This window comes from Osmia lignaria, chromosome 7, assembly GCF_051020975.1.
Source record: "Osmia lignaria lignaria isolate PbOS001 chromosome 7, iyOsmLign1, whole genome shotgun sequence".
Lineage (NCBI taxonomy): Eukaryota > Metazoa > Arthropoda > Insecta > Hymenoptera > Megachilidae > Osmia > Osmia lignaria.
Window position 1 is genome coordinate 1554349 of NC_135038.1, and position 19333 is coordinate 1573681.

The window sequence follows — 19333 nt, forward strand, 5'->3', positions numbered from 1 at the left end:
AAAAATGAATTCTATTAAAAGATACAAATTTATTATTTTATAATCAAAATTAATTTTAAAATGGCAAAGAATAAACAATTTTTATTTTCATTGTATAAACATACGTACTTAAAATTAAATAAAATACATGTAATGGTTAAACATAAACTTTAAATTAGAATATCATTTAATACACTATTCAAACTTTACATTAAAATATGTTATTTAAGTTTAAGAACGATAAGTATTTGAAATATCTATAAAATAGATCAGTTTTATAATTGTATCATACTACACATACATGAAAACAATAAATATCATAAAATATAGTATCTAATTCTAAAGTAGATAAAATTTAAGAATTTAATTATTATATTTTTTAATTATCACACTTGTATCCAACTATTATAATAGAGTATATTTTTTCTTTATACATTAATAAATCTAATGTAATTTTAGAAACATTTAAGTGGAATATTAAACTATAGTACATTTTAATAGAAAAAAACCTTCATTACTTGAATTCATACTTTTAAAAAGAACTTGTTTCGCTTTGTAGAAATAATTTTATTCATTTACATTATTATTTCAACTAAATTATCAAGACTAAGAATAAATAATTTTCTTTTTAAATCAATGTAAAAAAAAGCACTTTTTAACTTATTCAGGTGGCCCCTTTTCTTAATCCTAATATCTGATAACTAGATATAGGTAATAATGAAACCAATATTCTCTTTTGGATTCTATGTTTCTGTTTGTTAATGAATAACGAAATTTCAATTGTATGTTTATGAAATCATTTTAAAATAATGCTAAAATTATTTTGTAAATATTATGCAGTCTTTGTTTTGAATTTGTTAGTATATTTTTTAGAATCGTCTTGTATACACATGTGGCTGGTTTTTACGTATATATATAATATAAATATATTTTGTATGTATGTATGTATATTAAATTCAGCCTATTGGCCTAGAGTTTGGACTTGGTCTTACATTTTGTTTCGTTTCGTGCTCTCTATTCATTTACACTTTCCTATATTTTGTATGTTTCACTGACAATAAATGATTGTGGAAAGCTCATATACATTATTTCATCAATTTTTTATAATAATAGATTTTTTCAATTTAATAATAATTATTCTGTTTAACATAAATTTTGTTAATAAACATTGTAAAAGAGTATAATATAATTAAGTTTGAAATATTATACTAAAAGATTTTATTAATCCTGTTGCATTGAAATTGATCAAAATATGAGTGTAGTCATAGATGTATCTTTTTATATTTACACGATACATAGTATAATATTACTCCTAATAATACATAAACTTATACTATACAAATAAAACAATATGTAATTATGTTAAATTATTTTAGATACAATCTTTATTATTATAAAAATTAATTTATTTTTATGCAATATATTTTTCGTGAAAACAGAAAAACTAAACATTTAACATGAATTTTGAATTCCTTTCGATAGACACTAAGATCCATCTTTTTAACTAACAGATTAGTTTTCTTTTTGTATGTTATTATGTAAAATCAGAATTATAGTTAAATTTTTTAGGAAATTTAAATACATTTGTAAGTTTATTTAATATTTGATCATTAAGATCTATAACTTACAGTACCTCTAGTCTATACCGTAATCTTTACAGACTTAGTAAAATTGTACTTTCCATTTTAACGTTACATTTTAATATACATTTATTTCAAGAAATACTGTGCTTTGAAATCTATGAAACAATTTTCGGTTATCAACCAAAATAATATTTTGTGTTAATCATTGTATAACTATATTGACATACTGTTTATCTAATAATATTCATAAATCTTTTTCAATAAAAAATTTTGAAAGTATTAAGTGATTTAAAATATTAATAAAACAATTCTTTGGTAGTACCAAATTATTACACAAAGTAAATCCTTCTTAACCCTATTATTGTAATGATCATCAGGTTTTTTTTACATTAAACATAAATGCAATCATAATTGTTCAAAATTAATAATTGTAAATATACCACTTTTTTTCGTTTATTATATCATTAATACTTTATATTATGGCTATGATATTTATGAAAAAAGTTTGAATTATTCAAAAAGATAATGTTATTTAAATAAAATAATCTGACAGTATATGTTAATAAAACAAAAAGAAAAAGAATGTTAACACTGTGTTGTATATTTATAACTATAACCGTAGAGTTATTCTCAAGATATTGTGCAAGAATTCCTACCAACGCAACTGGTACGTGAATCTGTTATACTACCAGGCAAACTACCTGGCGTTGATAGTCCATTGTGACCTACACCAACGAAACGTAATTTTCGATGATAAGAGCCTAGACTTTTACTAGGGTTTAATGATCTATTTCCATTATAACGTAACTGAGATGTAGTTGTCATCGCATACGATTTTAAGTGAGATTTAATGGATTTGGGTAATGGAAGTTGATCAATACCATAAACTGTTGTTCTTGCTACTATTGCACGGCAAGCAAGTTCCTGAAGACTAAGAACTGAAAGATAAGATGATTTTATGTAGTTTTTTTAACAAGATAAGTTTGCCCATCCTTTGTATTAAGATAATGAATATACCTTTATTAGATCTCCACAATCTTTCCATGCCATTACGATGTAGAGCCATTCGAGAAAGTTCAGAAAAACTTTCACGAATATTAAAATCACAAAGAGGCGAAACTTCAAAAAAAGCCATATGATTTTTAGCTGCATATGATTCAGCATCACGTTCTCCTACTTGTCTCTTAAAAGCCAAATGAAGGCGATTGCCAACAAGTACTTTTGGCACTCCAGGAGCATGCTACAATATTTAGAAAAATAATTTATTTCACATAAAATTAGTTTATTATTTTATTACATAGTGAACTTTTACAATTGACTAAATCATGTTTAATATTTTATTTCAATATATAATTATGGTTAAAAATTTTTAAATACCTCTTCGACTTCTTTTAACCATCTGTCAATGCCATCAAAGGACCATTTATTGGTAATATCGTACACTAAAAATATACCTTGAGCTCCACGAGAATAGGATCTAATTATTGTACAAAATCTACCTTGACCCGATGTGTCCCATAATTGTAATTTTACTCTTTTGCCATCCAATAAGATAGTAGTAGTTTTGTATGCTATAATATATAAAGCAATAAATTTAATTATTTTTATGAAACAATGTAACCAGAAGTGAAAATCAATTTCTCATAAAATATCATAATTAAAAGAGTTTATCCCACAAATTTAAAAAATTTAATTTGTAAAAACGATATATAAAGTAAGTATAACATTAAAAAATAAAAAGGTTTGATTAAAATTGAATAAGGATAAAGAATGATTTGAAAAAAGTACCACTGCCGCTACAAAACGGAGATTCAGCAGCACCATCTTCGAGTCCACTCAAGATTTCTTGTTTTCCAACGTCACTATCACCCACTAGTAAAAATTTTAAAAGGTAATCGTACTGTTTTTCTTGTCGGGACTTTGTTGTATTGGCTTCACCTGTAGCCATAATATTATATTGCCAATCCTGAACATACTGTACGTAAGCCTATAAGCACTGATCGTCTCTTTTACGTTTTTCTTATTCAGGATCCGTGGACGGATAAACTTCTTTAACAAATCTTTTTTTGTAAATCACCATACTGCACTTAACACCAAGTCTGTTTATGTGTTGATAACACTTCTTTTTGTATTGTTTTTTTCGTCGACTATTTTATTTTTGAATGAAATGATAACAAAAAAGAATAAACTCCATTCTTTACTTTATTTGTCCTACTATGCTTAATTGTTCGGTAAAGTGCCTGCTGTCAAATTTTTTGAAGGTCAGGTATGTTCAATATCAATCATAGTGTTCGTTCATCTAGTGAAAAAGCACTGAAGGGGAAGGTGCCCCTACCACCTCATGTGAATGAGGGGTCACGCGCGAGCGCGCAGCCATTATGCCTCGTTCACATGAGGTGGTAGGGGCACCTTCTCCTTGGCCGGTATTCACATTTGCAACTCGTAAGCTTTAAGACATCGGCACAGCCGACTCTAGTACTAGCCGTGCTGAAGTAAAAATGGCAACACCGCGAGAGTCCGGTCTGAATATATCAACACCTACCCTACTCTATCTGCCTCCCGGACTCCCACACTCTCAGCCAATCAACGTCGTCAGACTCCCGACACTCTCTGGACTTCACATAACCTCTTTGGTTTCGATCCAATCATTTCGCTTGTTTCAAGGTTTTTATTAACTTATATACACGTTTATCAATTCTTAAATGTTTCAATTTGATCCAAAGATGGTTTCATTTTGCTTCATACCTAAATTTTCTTGAAACCACTGTAAATATTTCAAATATCATGCTTCACAACACCAAACTACTGTGAGAGTACACAAAATATATATCACATTTATAACAATTTTATACTACCACATCACTTCTATTTGCCATAGTTGCAACGTTTATATATTGTTTATACATAATTAACACAAAATAGTGTATATTACTACAGCTTTTAATTAAAAAGGACGTTAATTACAATTCCGAGCACAGGACTCTGTTTTTGAAAATAGGACTCCCGATTGTCACGTGAGCGGTGTTGCCACGTTGTTCAGCATGGCTAGTACTAGAGTCGGCTGTGCTGTGCCCACGTTCTAAGATCCCAAAATTCTCTAACTCACGAAATCCACACGCAACAGTAGTGTTGCGTGTCCGTCGCGGAAAATAGGGATATTCGGGGATTTAGGTGCAGGTGTGACAGTCCGTGGAGCGCAGAGGCGCTCTGCTCTCAAGGCGCGGATGTACAAAATAGTAAACTGTTATTATTGTTTTGAGTACTTTAATATTTTGAATTCAATTTAAAACAGAACTTTGACTTTGTGTTAACAAGGCTTAGAACTTTCTGTGCGAAAACGACTTGTCCGTAACGAGTGACAAAATCATTCTGACAATTCTGCGCTCGGCGGAGGAGATCTTCGCGCGTTGTCGGTCGATGCCCCTTCCTTGGTGGATCCTAGATCCTCCCTCAGGATCATCCCTCGTCCAATGGTGGAGGAGTCCACCCTGTCTCGTGTGGGCCCCTTCTCCTGGCTGTGGTCCACCCTCAAGCGCGTGGAAGTGGAGGCGCTCCGCCAAGACGCTAGAACGTTGCAGCGCACATGTGCTAAGAGAAAGCGTGGGACCCAGAGAAATTAGGAAACGACAAGACCTTGTACTTGCCAAAGCAACTCTTGAGGAAATTTACGACCCTCTTAGAGTGCATGAAAAGACAGGATATCGAAAAAGACTTCGTAACCCTTAAGGACCGTTCGTGACTTGGTCGAAAACAACGAATTAGCTATGGTCTATCATAAATTAGTTTTTAGGAATTTTCCAAGTGAAACTATTCCATTCTCTGGACTTCCGGCCTTCTCTCAGCTCTATCACCCACGTCGAGGGGTTTACAATTTACTCATTGTCTATTTATATAAGGGTATGCTTAGACGATGTTCGAATTTCGCTCTTAATTTATGACCAGCGATACAAAGGTCCTCGAAGAACATTCAAGACATATCGATACAATAGACTATCGATAAATATTCTCATGGCAGTGTCGCCACACTACTCTAAACATATTCACGTGATAACGTTTCACGTTACAGTAGTAAAACAAAACACTTCAATGCTGCCAACAAAAATCCAGAATAAATGGCGGCAAAATATTAAGATTGCGTTACGTACAACCACGTACATATAACATATGTATGTACATGGCAATAGTCTCTGTGTTAATAACTTTTGCATCTTTTTTCTAATTTTCAGTTTTTTGTACATGGTTATGAAGAATGAAAAATATAACGCGATATTTTATGGACACGGTGAAAGCCAGTGATAATATACCACTACAGTCTAACACTGCCAAAAAAAAAGAAACTGAATCAAGGAAACATTTTAAAGAAAAGTATAATTGTTCTGTAGTTGAGATATCTAACACTAATTCAGAAAAAAATATATGCGATACGATAGAAAGCAACAGTGATATTAATTCATTTAAGGAGATCAGTATCCAAACATCCAAGCAGTCTTTTTCTACAAAATTATCATCATCAACAAAATGTAAAAAGCTACAAAACCAACATTTAGACTATTTATCTCTAAAAACCAACGATGTTCTCAACATTAATAGTAAAAGGCAAACTAGGAGCAGTTCATTGAATATTTCAAATGATAAGAAACAGTGTGTAAAAAAGTCAAGAAGTAGAGAAAACAGTAGCAGTAATATACAATTAAATGATACAAAAAATAAAAAAGGTACCAATATTATGAATTTGTTAAATATACATTCCAGTGATGGAAGTAAAAGTAACCACGAAGAATCAAATGCTTTTGAAATTCTTATGAACCGTAATAATTCAATTCAGTACATTATGCCAACAAAACTTTTTAATGAAAATGAGTCACATGTTGAAAAATCTGAAGAACAATTAATTTCGTCAACAGAAAAGTTAATAAATGAGGAAAAAAAATGTTTTAAAAGAAAAATTTCAGAGGTAGAAGGTGAAAAAGTGGAGAATATTATTCAGAATCCTACCAAACTTTTAAAAAAAGATGATTTTGAGGATACTGGAGTTCTGTATCAGAAACAGCCATCAGGCAATTTATTAGATTATTTCAGGTAATAAATAAATAATTTCTTTGTCAAAATATACAACAGTACTGATTAAAAATTATGTTTTGTATTTAATAGTAAAACTCCAGTAAATTTAACGCATACAGATATGGCAGATATATCCACTATTATAGTGAAAGCTGACGTACATATGTCACAAAACACTACTGACCATGATTTATATACTTCAGTTTCGAATAATGCGATACGACCAAAAAAAAAAGGTAAATCCAAAGATTTACAGTTCTCTCAGATGGATGACATTGATGTTATAGAATCTGAAAGCAGTAATATTTCAAATAATGAAAAAGAACGAAAAGATCAACTACAAAATAAACACAGATGGTCATTACGAATTAAATTTCAAACATATGAGGATGAAAATACTTTATTAGGTAAGTTAAAAATAATACTTTTAATACATTGCATAAGAAATTGTATACATGATGAAAAAGAGTGATTGAGTCTCCCAGATATTGATGTTTGGTAGAAGGCAATGAATTTGTGCACTTTGATCACTGATTTGTTAATTTTTCATACTACAATTAAATAAATTAATATGTACACCTACATATTTGTTTCCTACTTTGTATAGGTAATAGCAACGATGAAGAATTTTCACCCAAGAGTAAAGCTAAATTAAATATAGAAGATTCTAAGAAATGTGGAACAAATAAAGGTACATATTCAGAAAATTTATGGATGAAAAATAAAAGTAACAAAATGAGTGAATCTATAAAATTAAAATTACGAAAGTGTGTGCAACCAAAAAATTTAGAGTATAATGTTCCGATACAAAATAATAAATGTCGAAAGGGCAAATTTGAAAATGCCAATGAAATAACGAAGCTTGATAAACAGAAATCAATTTTAGCACAAAATAAAAATTTTAATATTGATTTAATAGGTAACATAGAAAATAAGTCCAATGAGGATTTCTATATAATTGATGAAATTATTAATGAAAAGAAAGCAATTGGCAAACTAGCTCCTATATTTACAAAACAGCGAAAACTACATTCAAAAGTGATACCAACAAAACAGTCGGTTCTGCAAACAGATATAAAAGATAATAACGATAAAACTATAAATCAACAAATACATGTTTGTAGCACATTACCATTTCCACTTATTAGTCATATTACACAATTAACTAATTCAATGTGCAACAAAACAAATAATTTTAATTTTCCCTCAAAAATATGTCACAAGTTGTATATTCCAGATTTAGATAGAAAGCATTATAAACATATAGTAGATTTTTCTGAGACCGAATTAAAGCTATCAAAAAATATCAAAAAACCAAACGTTAAAGAAGTATTAATGGATCTTGAAAAACATTGTTCGGGTGTAAAAAAAATGTGGAATGTTATTTCGCTTATTGTTAAAGGACAACCTAATAAAACAATGTCTCCAAAAACGAAAACTAGAACTAGAAAACAATTGGAAAAAACAGGAACAAGTAATGAAAATAAAATTGAAAACGTTAGTTGGACTTACAAATACAGACCAAAGTCTACTGAAGAAATAGTTGGAAATGAAAATGCAGTTATAAAGTTAAGAGAATGGCTGGTCAGATGGAAAATAAAATTTATAAATGAAAGCGATGATAGTGAAAACGATTTTTATTCGTCTGACACTAGTTATTCAAGGACCAATGGAAATAATCAGGTAGCTGTACTGTTGGGACCGCATGGAAGTGGTAAAACTGCAAGTGTATATGCACTAGCAGAAGAATTTGGTTATACGTTAGTATTAATTTTTAGCCAATAAATAATTTTACATATAATATAATAATTTTAGAAAACTTTTATTTAGGGTATTGGAATTAAACGCGTCGTCTAAAAGAAGCGGGAAGAAACTTTTGAAAGAATTAGAGGAAGCGACAAAATCATACCAGATTAAAAATAAAGAAAGAACATCTGCTTTTTGCAATTTAACCTCGAATGAAATTTTACCAAAGAAAATATCAAAAAATTCCCTCATTCTTATAGAAGATGTTGATATTATATTCGAAGAAGATGAAGGCTTTATTTCTGCTATATATCAGTTAGCATCAAATACGAAATGTCCAATTGTTATGACGTGTAAGGACGTTTGTCTTCACTTAAATAAATTAGCACCTCAACAGAGTAGAATTTATTTTCAAAGTGTTGTTGGTAACAAGGTTTCTGTTTTATTAGAACTAATCTCGTTAGCAGAAACTGGTTACAGGCTTCCTTCTAATTACATTATGGTAAGTATTTATAAATTCATAAATTAATGTAAACAAATTGTTGATATTGCTTCAGGATCACGAAAGTTTCTAAAAAGTAAACTCGAAGTATCTCGATTTCATTGCCATAATATTTTATATTTGTATATTCTATTTATATTATTTTTTTCAAAACATAAACAATAAAAACTTTTTTTATTTATAGGAATTATTGCAAAGTGGCGATTTACGAAAAGCAATATTACAATTACAATATTTATTACTATCTGGTCCACCACAAATGTTAGAACATGCCATCAATTTTAAGAACTCATTGTGGCAAAATATGCAATACTATTTGTATAGACCAGCAATTATAGTAAGTAAAAAACAAAAAAAGAAAAAGGCTGTGAGTAGCAAAGTTATAAATAATAATCGAAATTTATTAAACGATGTGGCAGATAAGTTAGATAGCATAACTTTATTAACATCTTTAATGACCACAGAAGATACCGCGTTAAATTTATGCGAATTAAAAATACAGCCCAGTTTGTCTGTTGTTGAAAATACTGCTTTATATTCAACGTGTAATAATGTATGTTTGGAGATAGCTGAATGGATAGGTAACAAAATTATGTACAAAGATCATGACTATGATGGTATACGGTATCAAAATAATATTACATTAAGAAAACAATTAAATAAAGAAATAAATCTAGCATTATCTCATACTGTATCGTTGTTGCTCGATCATCAAATTATAGCTACAGATTACCTTCCATTTATAAGAACAATATGTAGGGCTGAAGAATATAGAGCTAATAGAAATAATAAAAGAGGAAATCGTTATTTTCATTATCTTCATAATTTAAAATCATCTTCGTTACTCAAGCCTAATATTTTATCAGCGGCATGTAAAATAATGCACGATATTGATATGCGTACAAATTAAAATAACATTAATTTTGCGTAACAATTAGTATATTATAATTTTAAAAACATATTAATACAAATACTTTGTAAAATTCATATACGATCTTTTTAATGTAACCAATTGTTAAGTAATAACTAAGAAAAACAAATTCAGGTATTGTATTAAATTTCTCCTAACAAATCAAACAGCTTTTACATGAAACATTTTTGCACATATAGCAGGTATGCATAATAAGCAGTAAAATTATATTACATTATGATATAGGCACACGAAGTTTTCCGCGAGTATAGTTATAGGCTTCTGGTCACTGGGGCACCCATAGGGTAATTTTGTGTACATGCGTAGTCTATATACTTGAATCGGAAATATTTCGTGTGTTTAAAAAATGATAGAAATGTCGTTAGTATTAATAAGTTTTAAATATTATGTTTCCTTTTATTAAAATAAAGTGAATAAAGTGGATACAGGGTATTTTTTGGTAATTATCGATATCTCGTCAACCCTACCGATTTCGCTCATTTTTTAATATGTTGTTAGGATAATGATTCTAAGCAACTTTTTCCTGTACATATAACCGCCGCTCGGCCTTAGTTTTTGAAATATTTGCAGACAAAAGTTGCTACTATACCAATGAATTCTGCGTATACCTATATACACGTCCGTGGCGGTGTGAGGATCAACACAGGACTCCACCATTTATCTCCTTTTTCTGTAAGCAGATTACGGCGGCCGAAATCTAAGGAGTATAACGGGTGAACTAAAAAATCGAACTTGACTGATCTCAATGATTTTGAAGTTTGGCTTGCGTGGGCTTGAATTTTGGCCGGTCGCCTCACGGCGGCCGGAATATTAATCTAACCTAACCTAACCTAATCTAAAGTTGAACTTTTCTTCGGGGGCCCAAAAATTATGGCTTTTTTTTAAAGGCTGAACTTCGTCTTGGGGGACCAAAAATTTCTGGATGAAAAGTATCAAATCTTATACTTTTTGACCTGAAACATTCGAAAATGCAAGTTAAAAGTCCAGGAAACCAATAGTTTAAAAGATATGAGTACATGAAAATGTGTGTACTTGGCGTACTTTGACAGGTCAGTACGACGCCATTTGGTCCAATGAGTGGAGTCGCCGTCGGTAAAACAGAATTATATAAGTGGTGGCCTAAACCCGGTATACCTAAGGTTAAGTTTTTTTTTTTATAAACAATATCCCCTCGGATTTGATAGGAACTGAAGGTACTCACACCCAACAAATAGAGTCCAAACAAAGGATTGGATGCGGGGAAGAGTCAATATGACATCGTACTGTCCTGTCAAAGTACGCCAAGTACACACATTTTTATATACTCGTATCTTTTAAACTATTGGTTTCCTGGACTTTTAACTTGCATTTTCGGACTTTTCAGGTCAAAAACTACAAGAACACATATTTTGGACTCGTTAATTTTTGGTCCCCTAAGACGAAGTTTAACCTTTTTAAATCTTCTTGAAGTATTTGATGAGAAGAATCTAAAAATCCAAGTTTTAAGGCGCGGAATCCACCGATTCAACATGTGTAAAAATGTTATGTGTAAAAAAGTTATGCATGTGTAAAACTGAGCGTTTTTAGAGTATTTGACAGGTTATTTCGACGCCATATTGACTTCTAGCTGTAATATGATTCGTCCATAGAAATGAGTATTAAAAATACTCTGGACTTCCGTTTACCTTATTTAAAAGCATAGTGCCTTCTGATGGCTTCCATCATTGATTCCATCAAATCAATTTTATTTTTACGGCAGAACCTACACCACAGGTACTCACACAGACGGTCGGAAAAGTCGTCGTCATGAAAACGGGCTCTTCCCCGTATCTAATCCTTTGCTGACCGTCAGTTGGACTCTATTCGTTGGATGTGAGTACCATCAGAGTATCAAATCCGAGGGGCTATTTATACAAAAAAAACTAACCTTAGGTATAACGGGTGTGCTGTACTCCGGTATATTATACTAGTGAATTACACTATTGTAATAGAAATTGAATTAAAGCTAAGTTCTGACTAATTTACCTACGAATTCCACGCTATGGTTTACTGACTACTGACTACACAGCAAGTCCTGTGTAGCTTCTGAAGCAGTCGATATGAATTTCACTACCGGTGGCAACGTTCTCTTTATTTAAGGGAATTGGGGTTGCCGCTTCACGATTTTCGATAAGTATCATTCGGCAGTCAGTAGAAGTATCAACTGTTAGGTCCCACCTTATGGGTGGTTATTCTGCTAATACTAAGATATACTGGTTCTGCCGATTAAAGCGCACCTTGACCTACCTTGTGAATGATATAGGATACAGGATGGGGGTGCAATGATCTGGATATACGTGTATAGATATTCAAATGTATATATTCTAGTTCTCTTACTACATACCCTTCGTTGTCTTCGGGTGTAGCTCGTATATCCTCGTATTACACTCGTCGGTCACTCACACTCTAGGTATTGCTTTTCGCTTACTGTCGCGAATCGCTACGGCGATCGCTACGACTCGACCTGTGAAGATACAAGTAGTTGGTGGTGATCCTGCACAGCACACGGGTGCACTTCTGGAGCTTGTCCAATTATGGGTCTGGTATCTCAGATCACGGCGATACACTCGTGTTGAACCGTCGGCCGAGCACGTCGTTGATGATTTTCCTGGTTTCGAGTAGCCTAAGACGCGGGTCTACTGCAGGTCGCGAACGGACAGCGCTTCGTTTCTGCTTCACGAGTAGGTCACGCTCCTTGCTTGCGAAAACCTGCAAGCAAGGGTTTTTCGCCATCGCATTCCACGAGTTCCCCGATTTCGTATCGCGGCCGTTGCCGAGCGAGAAAACGCTGATGTTTCGCGGATTCCAGAACGAGACCTCATTGGAATAGCGAAAGACGAAAATGGGTTATAACTAGGGACGTAACACAACCATGCCTAAGACTCAATGGTCCTCAACTCTCCGGCCACGGTTAAACTTCTTTTTGCCTTTTGCTTCGTTAATCTTTTAAATGACATAAAAATTGCAGTAATCAAACAGAATAAGAAATCATACAAAAATATAAGTATATCGAATTGTAACATAAAGTACCTGAACGATAATAGGAGACCGCGATTCCGTAATTCCCCCTAATTTTGGTTTTCCCGTTTGAATTTTGGAGAAATGGTCCACTACCATCTCTCGGCAGTAATGAAACTATGCCGCAATTGTTGCAGACGATAACAAAACGGAGTTGTTTCCGATATCGCATAGCTCGTGTACCGCATTCTCATACGAAAAATCACGAGTAAAGCAATAAATCAATCTTAAAAAAATAAGTAATATTAGAAACAATTTGAAGAATGCATTAATTAATCGTTGAAATTACAAAAATCAGTTCAATGTTACTTTATTGCTTTGTCTAACGGCAACTGAATATCTTCAAAAAAAGAATCTATTGTCGCTGCAAATTGTTTGCATTTGTCGCGACCAACGACACATCGAAAGCGACCAATTCCGTGGTCTGACGCGAACAATTTCATCGTCTTCCGATGAATACGGCACATTTTGGTCACCCGCAATAACCCACGTTCGTGATCCCATGCAACAGCATCCTTAACGCTTCCTTCGACTGAGGCAAATTGAAAAAATTTCACTTAATACTTTCCATGATTAAAGAATAGAACGTTAGGAAAAGAATAGAATGTTTCATAAAAAATAACGAACTGCAAGGTACTGGCGGAGAAACAATGCAAGCTACAGGCAGTAAAACAAAAGGCATGAAAAATGTGACAAAAGACATTTGATTCAAATGTCTGTTTTACTGACGGCGACTCCACTCATTGGACGACAACAGGCTACAACTGTCAATATGGTGTCGAAGTGACTTGTATTGCCTCGAAATAAGCAACTCGCTTGGGACCGAATAGCAGGGCCGGCGCGAGGCAGGTTCAGCGCGTTCGTCGGAACCCGGCTCCGCGTTTTGAAAGGTCCGCAATCTATGAAAACTCATCAGACATTTTGCAGGACCTCCCGTATAGTAGATTGAATATTCGGGTGTGTGTGTGTGTGTGGAAAATGCAATTGCGTAATCCACTAATCGATGACAACTTGCTGCACACTGATATGAGTGCAAGATTTTCTCTCTCGTCTTTGCATTGAAATATTTCGTTGCAGCGTGTTGCAGACGTTGACATTAAATGTTGACATGAAACGTTGGTACGTCTGCAACATGGGTGCGGAGGACATTAGATGTTAAGGAAATTACCCAATTACAAAACACCGATTTTGATTAACTTTCTACAGCCGATTTTGATTAACTTTTGAAGGCGTGACAAAAATCATCAAAGTTCAGTGTAACTCCATAAAGTCCTTATATCCTGGAAACTATTTCAGATAAAAAAATCCAAACGCTTTTAGAGAAATGTACTTTTTACGAGAAATTGAACTATATCAATAGTTTTTTGCGAAAGTCATATATAATTACAGATTTTGTACATTCATTGAATGTTTTGCCTCTTGAAAGTGAATTATGGATACGAAAAAATATGACTTGCATTTTTTTAAGGTATCAATATTTTATAGGAATCATAGTATCAATATTTTATAGTATCAATATTTATAGTCAGTAAAATAAAGTCAAGTTGGGTAATGTCCCATGTAAGCGATCGCGATGACCACGGTGCGGCGTCCACAAATAAACTATATTTAATTTGATGATACAATTGTAAACAGCGGATAATCGTAAGGGAAATGAATAATGAGGGTGATCGACAAATAAGCCGAAAGCAGTAAGAGGATTCGGAAGAGCAGTGTCAGTTTCACCGAACCTGTCGCGGTGTGTGACTCTAACGCATATTCACGCCGGAGAACCGATGGGCGAGGGGCTCGTGAAGGAGGGACTGCAGCCAATTGACTGCTGCACAGTGTTCGATTTGGATAAAGTTCCGAATTCGACCGGTTGCCGATCAAGATGAGATTTTGAGGGGGAGGTGGGAGGAGACCCCAAATATAAAGCGGTATCTTCGGCTTCCTATTAGTTTCCGAGATATTAATTAAAAATATAATTTTTCCTATACAGACGCAACTAACACTACCGTCTTCGCTGTAGCAACCGTCATCGTCAAGTGTCGAACAGCCGTTCACAACATAGCGATATCGGCTTCCGTTTTTATAGGGTGACCCATGTAAAATCCATTTTTTTTTTTAACTTTTTGTAACTTTTTCCTTTCCTTGTCGTAAGCTACCCCAAGTTACCATTTATATGTAGGTTAGGTTAGGATAGGTCAGGTTAAATAAATTTCCGGCCGCCGGAAGGCGGCCGGCACGCTGCAACAGTCGTCGTATCTTCAAAGTTTTAAATAGGACACCCTATAGATAGTCAGATTGGAACCCCCGCTTCGTCAACGGCTGTTCGATACTTAACGATGACATTTACTACAGCAAAGACGGTTGTGTTAATTGCGTCTGTATAGGAAATATTCTATGTATTGTATGAAAGTTTTTAATTAATATGTCGGAAACTAATAGAAAGCCGAAGATACCACTTTATATTTGGTGTCCCCTCCCGCCTCCCCCTCCCCCTCAAAATTTCATCTTGATCGGCGACCGGTCGTATTAGGAACTTTATCCAAAAAAAGCAATGACTACTCTATAGGAAATAGGCCGAAAGAATAGAATAAAACCAAAAACTAGGTTAAGATATTTATTCCGCGTTATACAGGGTGATCCTCTCGCTAGGCTACCCGAAAGGAAGTGCCGCCACAATAGAATGTAGTAGTCGACATCTCATTTCTGTCATCGCTTGACCGAGGTGCTTCTGCTCATTACACACATTTTCACGCACACAGCCGTCTTCGTTGCAGGGATCAAGTAAGCGATGACAGAAATGGGATGTCGACTTCTACATTCTATTGTGGCGGCACTTCCTTTCGGGTAGCGTAGCGAGAGGATCACCCTGTAACATGATGTCGTTCCTTCGACTGGCGAAGAACAAGTGCCCACAGCTTCCTCGGAAAATTCGTCGTAGCCCACCAACGAAACCCGAGAGCCTGAGCCTACGCTTAAGTTTCGAGAAACGAATTGATCAAGCCCCTTATCAACTCTTCTTTCAATACCGCTTCAACTACCAACTATTTCATCCTTCGTTCCACCACATTTGGCCTTGCTGACCATGTAGTCGTCCTCGGCTATTTTTATCCGACTTCGAAAAGGAGGAGGATACTCAATTCGATGTGTATGTATTTTTTTTTTTTTATGTATGTTCGCCGATTACTCCGAGATGGATGGACCAATCAGAACGAAACATTTTGCATCTTGTAGAGTATTTCTCCTACTTGGTCCTGTCAAAGAGACATTTTGCATTTTTTCATTGTTAACGATTTTTTTGCAAAAAACGTAATGCTTGATTTATATTTTTCACCGATTACCGCGAGACGGATGGACCAATCGGATCAAAAATTTTGCATCTTGTAGAGTATATTTCCCGATTGGTCTCGCAAAAAAATGTTTGTATTTTTTCATTCCTAACGACTTATGTCGCAAAAAGCGTAATACTTCATTTATGTCTTCTGGCGTTTATGCTGCAGGGAATGTATCGATTGTGATGAAAACTTTCACATTCAGTAGGAGGTATATCCGCGATGATCTCACTTGCAAAAATTTATTGAATTTGTTAATAACTACTATTATAGCAAAAAATCTACGCCTTCATGTTACTCTGCAAGGAATGTATCGTTCGCGATGAAACCTTTCATATTTGGTAGGAATTACAGGGTGTCAGGCGACTACCTCGACAGCCGTAGAGGGATGATTGCTAAGGGGATTCTAAACAACTTTTTCCTTTGCCAAATTGTTGGTTAAGGCTTGGTTTGCGAGTTAATAACAAAAAACACCGACCAATCCGAGCGCGGATAGAGCGCAGTCCCAGGGATTGCAGTGTCGGGTACGAAAACCGGACCTGACGTAGGTCGCGAACGAACGGCTTGGCACCCCGTTGGCATAGCACAATAAAAAAACTGAACTGGTAGAAGTTTAGAATGAATACGGAACCTAATCTCTTATCGCCTGTCATAATGTAAAAAAGGAAATTCTAAGGATTCTAAACAACAAATAAAAATGTTTGAAGTGGTATAATTAATAAACGTTTGAATTGGAGGCTACGCTAATGATGCAAAATTTGAAAACAATTTAAATGAAACTTACCCATTTGTTTCTAAATTAACTTGCTACGCTGAAAGCAAATAATTCCCACTAGGTCACTGTGTCGATTGACGTACTTTGAAACAAATTTTCTCATTCCCCTAAACCAGTAATTTTCCTTTATCTTTTCCAATGTCTTTTCCAGAGCAAAATGGCCTTGATCGTCATGACATAATTTTACCACATTGAATCGGGACATTCGTGGTACCAACCACTTGTTTTCTTTATCGGTTTTACGGAATACCATACCACCCTTCAGCACATATTTATCAAAATATTGTTTAGTATCTAGCTGAATGTTACCTGACTCGAGAATTTTCCGTATGGTTTCAATATCTGAATCCTGGATTTGTGCCGCTCTAACCCACTCCCTTTCGGTGATATCGATCACATTACATTCTATCGGATTGCGGCTCAAATAATCCACATGATCCACTTGAGTACCAGGACGATAGACTATTTCAAAATCAAAATCCTTCATATACACCCACCACCGAGCAACTCGAGGTTGAATATCCTTTTTACTAGCAGTCGCCCTGACAGCGCTACAATCGATCGGTAACTATGGTTAACTTAATACCTATCAAATATACCCTAAACGCCTTTAATGCTACCACTACCGCCAACGTTTCTAAATCATACGAATAATACTTCTGCTCTTCCGCAGACGTTTTTCGGCTGTAATATGCAACTACTCGTTTCGCCTTACCGTCCTTCTATTCCAATATGGCTCCCAGCCCTAATGCACTAGCGTCAGTATGAACTTCAGTCTCACGCGACGGATCATAAAGCATTAACACTGGCCTACCCACCAAAATTTCCTTAAGGTGATGCGAGCGTCGAAAACTTTACTGACAGTCCCTAGAAAAATCCCTGGACGCGAGTTCTCAAAATTAATATCTCTTTTACCGCTGTAATGTGAAACGTATCACGTGAATATGTTTAGAGTAGTAGGGCGACACTGTCATGGGAATATTTATCGATAGTCTGTAGTATCGATATGTCTCAAGTATCAGTCGAGGACCTTTTGTATCGATTGTTATAAATCAAGAGCGAAATTCAAACACCATCTGCGCGTATGTACACTTATATAAATAGACAAAGCCTAAATTGTAAACCCCTCGACGTGGGTGATCGAGCTGAGAGAAGGCCGGAAATCCAGAGAATGGAATAGTTTCACTTAGAAGATTCCTAAAAGACTAATTTATGATAGACCATAGCCAATTCGTTGTTTTCGACCAAGTCACGAACGGTCCTTAAAAGCTACGAAGTCTTTTTCGATATCCTGTCTTTTCATGCACTCTAACATAAATTTCCTCAAGAGTTGCCTTTTGGCAAGTTCAAGGTCTTGTCGTTTCCTATTTTCTCTGGGTCCCACGCTTTCTCGTAGCACATGTGCGCTGCAACGTTCTAGCGTCTTGGCGGAGCGCCTCCACATCCACGCGCTTGAGGGTGGACCACGGGCAGGAGAAGGGGCCCACACAAGAGGGGGTGGACTCCTCCACCATCGGACGAGCGATGATCCTGAGGGAGGATCCAGGATCCACGAAGAAAGGGGCATCGACCGACAACGCGCGAAGATCTCCGCCAAGCGCAGAACGATCAGAACGATTTTGTCAGTTAAAATAGACGGATCTTTCTCACGAGCAATTATAGCGCATTTCACATCAGTCTTCAAAACTATTAATAAAAAGTCGAATTTCAAAACCTAGTCAACAGAGAACAATAGTTTGATTATTTCATTTTCGCGCCTTGCGAGCGGAGCGCCTCCACGCTCCACGGATCACCTTACCTGTGCCTTCAATCCTCAAAAATCCTTATTTTCCGCGAACGGACACACAACAGTAGTATACATGTACATCAGAACTGCTACCAACTTCTGATACAATCGTTACAATTATTGTATAAAATAATTTTTAACAAAAAACAAATTCGACTTCGAAATGCACTAAAAAGTGTAAAATAATTTCTATTTCATTTATACCAATATTCCATAGCTATTAATAATATCTACTTAATCGTTAAATAGAATACCAAATACATTTCAAAGTTTTCGGAGGCGGCGCAAAATTAAAAACTTTTCCTCTACTAAGAAGATCCTAACTCGGACGTCGGCAACCTATGATAAATCACCCATTTGATAATTTCAAGTAAATAATATTCAACGGGAATCAACAAACCCATTGCGAATTAACTATACTGCAGTTCATGAGTGACCGCACTTAACTCGCGCAGCTAGTGACCTACTGTGGTCTAGGGAGATTTTTAATAGTGCGTGTGATTCCCCTTTACAGCTTGCTTCTTACTTTGCGTTCACATCATTTTTTTCTTGCGACAAATAATAGGAATTTCATTGTATCGTGAAACTTTACAATATCATCACCGGTTATCAAT

General features: G+C 34.7%; 2 protein-coding genes across 7 annotated transcripts; one reads left to right on the forward strand and one right to left on the reverse strand.

Annotated features, from left to right (window-relative positions):
- Positions 1-458: 458 nt before the first annotated feature.
- On the reverse strand, positions 459-4240 carry Rab40 (RAS oncogene family member Rab40). The gene is made up of 5 exons (XM_034336325.2): positions 4105-4240; positions 3351-3805; positions 2940-3133; positions 2580-2802; positions 459-2500 (listed from the first exon to the last, which is right to left on the reverse strand). The coding sequence occupies exons 2-5, from the start codon at positions 3508-3510 to the stop codon at positions 2193-2195; spliced, it is 885 nt and encodes a 294-aa protein (XP_034192216.1). The 5' UTR covers positions 3511-3805; positions 4105-4240; the 3' UTR covers positions 459-2192.
- On the forward strand, positions 4092-10228 carry elg1 (enhanced level of genomic instability 1). Of its 6 annotated transcripts, none has more exons than XM_034336320.2 (6): positions 4092-4226; positions 5789-6641; positions 6714-7030; positions 7231-8383; positions 8454-8871; positions 9056-10228. In XM_034336320.2, exons 2-6 carry the CDS (start codon positions 5812-5814, stop codon positions 9779-9781), a joined length of 3444 nt encoding a protein of 1147 aa, XP_034192211.1. In that variant the 5' UTR covers positions 4092-4226; positions 5789-5811; the 3' UTR covers positions 9782-10228. The 6 variants fall into 6 exon arrangements, with proteins under 6 accessions (XP_034192211.1, XP_034192210.1, XP_034192212.1 ...); XM_034336319.2 differs by lacking the exon at positions 4092-4226 and adding an exon at positions 5619-5728; XM_034336321.2 differs by lacking the exon at positions 4092-4226 and having other exon boundaries at positions 5634-6641; positions 7231-7314; positions 7543-8383.
- Positions 10229-19333: the final 9105 nt, after the last annotated feature.